This window comes from Boleophthalmus pectinirostris, unplaced genomic scaffold (genome assembly GCF_026225935.1).
Source record: "Boleophthalmus pectinirostris isolate CB_2022bp ecotype Guang Dong unplaced genomic scaffold, ASM2622593v1 HiC_scaffold_5, whole genome shotgun sequence".
Classification (NCBI taxonomy): domain Eukaryota; kingdom Metazoa; phylum Chordata; class Actinopteri; order Gobiiformes; family Gobiidae; genus Boleophthalmus; species Boleophthalmus pectinirostris.
The window spans coordinates 1532534-1536976 of NW_026571404.1; the positions used below are offsets into that span (position 1 = coordinate 1532534).

Consider the following 4443-nt stretch of genomic DNA (forward strand, 5'->3'; position numbering starts at 1 on the left):
TGATGAAGTCAGGTCAAAACTATTTACAAAAAAATCTACTTCAAAGTAAGACGAGTTATGTCATGACAAACACAACACAACTGTCAACACAAACGAGCGGCGCCACTGACTTTTTGCCTACCAGCCACTGCGCACGTGCGGGAAAGCCGGATGTAAACAAAAAACTTAACTGCCCCAAACATAATAAATCTGTTGAAAATATTGAAATATGAGTTTTATTTTGGGATGAGCTGGTATTTTAAGAATGTTTTTGTAAAAAAATATATGAACTTTCTTGTTAATTAATTTATTTTTATTATTTTCTTTCTTTGTTGTTTATGTTTTTATTCTGACCTCTGACTCCGCGCTGTATCCGGGTGTGACGTCAGCACGCCGCCTGCGCCGTGCGGGGCTCGTGCCGCTGCGGAGATGTGCTGCTCTTTTCGCGTGTTTTTAGGCGCGTGTCCGTGCGCGTAACCGTGCATGATTCACCGTGCACGGGACACGTGCACGCGGAGCCGGGGACGCGCTTTTTACGGTAAGAACTTCAAAAAGACCGGAAATATGACCGGAAAGAGCCGTTAGCTCCAGGCTAACGAGCTAACGAGGCTAACGAGGCTAACGAGGCTAAAGGGACTAAAGGGACTGGAACGTGAAGAACCTGAAGAACCTGCTCTGGTCCTGTGGGATCCTGGTTCAGTCCTGGTTTAGTCCTGGTTTAGACCTGGTTTAGTCCTGGTTTAGTCCTGGTTTAGACCTGGTTCAGTCCTGGTTCAGTCCCATTTTAGTCCTGGGTTAATCCCGGTCTAACCCTGGTACAGTCCCGTGATTAAATCCCAGTTTAGACTCTGTTCAGTCCTGGTTTAGTTCTGGTTCAGTCCCGGTTCAGACACAGTGTAGTCCTGGTTTAATCCTGGTTTAGACCTGGTCTAGTCCTGGTTCAGACTCAGTCTAGTCCTGGTTCAGACCCGGTCTAGACCCAGTCTAGACCTGGTTCAGACCCGGGCTAGACCTGGTTCAGACCCGGTCTAGTCCCAGTTCAGACCCGGACTAGTCCCGGTTCAGACCCGGTTCAGACCCGGTCTAGACCTGGTTCAGACCTGGTTCAGACCCGGTTCAGACCCGGTCTAGCCCTCTCTGCTGGACTCTGTTTCCCAGGGGGCCGAGCGGTCGGTGATGCTGTTGGAGGATGAGGAGGTCCAGACTGGTTCTGTTCCTGGTCCTGGTCTGTGTCCTCGTGGTCTACCTCACGGTCCTCAAGCGGCACTACGACTCCCACAATGCACTGCCCCAGAGACACCCCGCCCCCAAAGGCTTCCTGACGCCCCATTGGCCAACGGGCTCCAGGGGGCGGGTCCAGTTTGGCATCATGTTTGACGCCGGCAGCACCGGGACCCGAGTCCACGTGTTCAAGTTCAGAGTGGACCACAACAAGAGCCGTGAGTCCTGGTTCAGTCCTGGTGTAGTCCTGGTTTAGACCTGTTTTTTTTTTATATATCTGGGCCTTAAAATTGTTCAGAGTAATTTCTCCATGTCACATTTGTCCTCAAAGTTTAATTTTTCAAACATAATTTTTTGGTTAAATAACGTTGCTTAAATAAAGAGGAAACAAAACCTGAAAACCAAATCCTCCGAAAACGTGACTGAAGATCATGAACGACAGAAACAAGAAACACGAGAAACAGAAAATCTCAGCAGAACAAAGTTTGACTGAGGTTGTTCTGTTGTTTTTTTAACGTTGGTTTTATGTTTCTGAGCGACACGTTTGAAGTTGGAGTTATGAGGAAGCGTGTGTGTGTGTGTGTGTGTGTGTGTTATGTGTATATATATATATATATATAATATATATATATATATATATATATATATATATATAATTAGTGATGGGCAGATGAAGCTTCATGAAGCATTGACGCCTTTCATCCAGTTGCTTCACTCTGGTGCAAAGCTTCCTGAAGCTTCTTTTGCTCTAGTGGGACACAAACCTACTGGACACAAAAAATATCAGTTGACATGAATTTGAAGTGTGTGTTGCATTTTGCAGAAAGTCTGTGAATAAAACTGTCAGCAAAGTAAAGAAGTATACAAAACATGTATATTGTAGTGATGTATACTGTGTGTGTATATATATATAAATATATATATAAATATAAATATTTTATATATATATACTGGCAGTATGGAAAATTATTATTTGGAAATTATGAAAATGCTAATGATCATTTGAGGTGAGGGTGGTTGGGTTGGAGTTTGGACAGTGATTGTGCTTTTGTAACGTTGGGTGATTATGGTTCAGGGACACATCATTGGTTTTTATTTAAAAACAACAGTTTCTCCACTGTGGCAGGTCTCAGGCCATTTCTTTTTTTTGACAATATTTCTCCTGCTTTCGAAAACACCCGCTCACAGGGCACAGATGAGGCAGGCGGACACAAGAATGCCACTGCTAATTTATATAAATGGGGATAGACATATTGTCTCTCCCAGTATTGAAGGGGGTCCTCCAGCCTTCCAGTATTTGGCTCCATCATGCACCGTTGGACCTCAATATGTGCGTCTGCTATTACATTTTGTGTTTGTGTCTGCCTCTGTCATCCAGGCGACACCACAGGTTGTTACCTAAGAAATAAGAATAGTTTTTTTGTGAGTTTAACAGTTCATATAAATGCAACTAAAATGGAATAACAATAGTACCTTGGGGAACAGCCACAACAGTTTGTGAGGTTGTTGGCTGTGATGGTGGTGGTGGTGAGGAGGAAGAAGAGGTGGTGGTGGTAGCCCCTCATTATGGAAGCACATTCTGCTTTCAGTCTTTTCTGCTTCACCCGCTCTTACAGGGCTGAGAAACCCAATTTTTCTGAACCTTGGGTCCAATATTGTTGCGAGGCACATAATGCTCATAGTTTGGATCCTATCCAGCTTCTCTCTTAAGATCATCCTCAGCTTCTCAGCCAGAGAAGACCCAATGGATGGTGGTTTTTCCATTTCTTCAGTGAGACAATGATCCAGCATAGTAAGCAAAGGTATGACCTTTGAGCCAGACACCCTTTTTTCTTGAGAGAGCTCGGTGGTTGCATCATTAAATGGTCCTAGGACAATCAGACACTCGGAAATTATGCCATATTCCTCCGATGAAATAGGTGAGATGTCTGTTGTGAGACTTGCCACAGCAGCACCCACTGACTCTCTTTGGTCAAACAGTCTTTGCAGCATGTTGTAAGTGCTGTTCCAACGGGTTTCCACTTCCTGGATGAGTTTGAGTTGAGGCTTCCCCAACTGTTCCTGCACCACTGCAAGCCTCTCCTTACAAAATACAATTAAAAAAGCATTAAATTGTCAAGGCAGCAGATCTATAAAGTAAAGTAGCATTAAAGAAACTGTAATTAGGCCACAGAACTTATCTTTGCAGTGGTACTGCTCCTGAAATATCCCACTATCTTCCTGGACTTGGCTCGGAGGTCAGAGAGCTCAGGGATCTGGTCAAAGGCCTTCTTCACCACTAAGTTTAGGGTGTGAGCTACACATATGGCATGTTTGAGCCGTAGCTCCCTTGCACAAGCCCCCATATTGGCAGCCCCATCTGTTACAAGGCATGTAACTTTTTCTGTAATACCCCATTCCCTCATGAGTGAGCCTTTCACTTGTGTAATGTTTTCTGCAGTGTGTGCCTTGGGAAAATGTTGCACTCCCAAAACAACTGTATTTAATGTACTGGATTCATCAACAAAATGGCAGGTGACAGCAAGATATGCCTCTGTGTTGATAGAGGTCCACATGTCTGATGTCAGACTCACAGCTGCTGCCTTCTCAATGCTGGTCTTACCTTTCTCCTTCATCTCCTGGTACCTGGCCTCCACCATGGCTTTCAGGGCCTAAAGGAAAGAAAAAGCATTTAGTTTAAAAGTAGGTGGTGGCTGTGAAGCAGTGTGTAGTGTGGCTGTCCTGTGACTGATAAGCTCAGGTTTGAGCCTCAGTCCTGCTTGTCCACATTGTTCAAGTTTTTATTCAGTAAAAGCACCATTTTCAATGCTTTTATTACCTTTTTAGTAGGGAGAACATAGCTAGGATTTAACGATTTAACAAATCTTTTAAATCCTTTGTCCTCCACAATACTAAATGGCTGGGTGTCCTCAATCACAGTGCTAACCAGGTCTTCATCGATTTGACATTTTTCTCCTGAGGAAAGAAAATACAAAACACACATACAAATATCACACTTATTAACTTATTACAGTTGTACAATATTGCTATGTCATTTAGTCACATTACTGCATGCTATATCATCATACCATCTTTGATGGCTCACCTGGTCTTGGTCCACATTCGGTGTTGTCCTTATTCTCATGCAAACCTCTGTAGTGCCTAAGCATGGATGAGGTGTTGTTATTATACCCCAGCTCCCTGGCACACAGCAAACACTTCACCTTGTACAAAAATAAAGACAGCTGAAGATAATCTGCTTTG

General features: G+C 43.8%; 1 protein-coding gene across 5 annotated transcripts in view; it reads left to right on the plus strand.

Annotated features, from left to right (window-relative positions):
• Positions 1 to 364: 364 nt before the first annotated feature.
• entpd6 (ectonucleoside triphosphate diphosphohydrolase 6) overlaps positions 365 to 4443 on the plus strand; it is a 21242-nt gene continuing 17163 nt past the window's right edge. For 4 of the 5 annotated variants that reach the window (XM_055162398.1, XM_055162399.1, XM_055162400.1 and 1 more), the window contains exons 1-2: positions 377 to 517; positions 1138 to 1418. In XM_055162398.1, the coding sequence (XP_055018373.1) occupies positions 1169 to 1418 (250 nt within the window). In that variant the 5' untranslated portion in view covers positions 377 to 517; positions 1138 to 1168. Of the gene's footprint in view, positions 518 to 1137; positions 1419 to 4443 lie in introns of all 5 variants that reach the window. The other variant, XM_055162402.1, reaches the window with a different exon arrangement.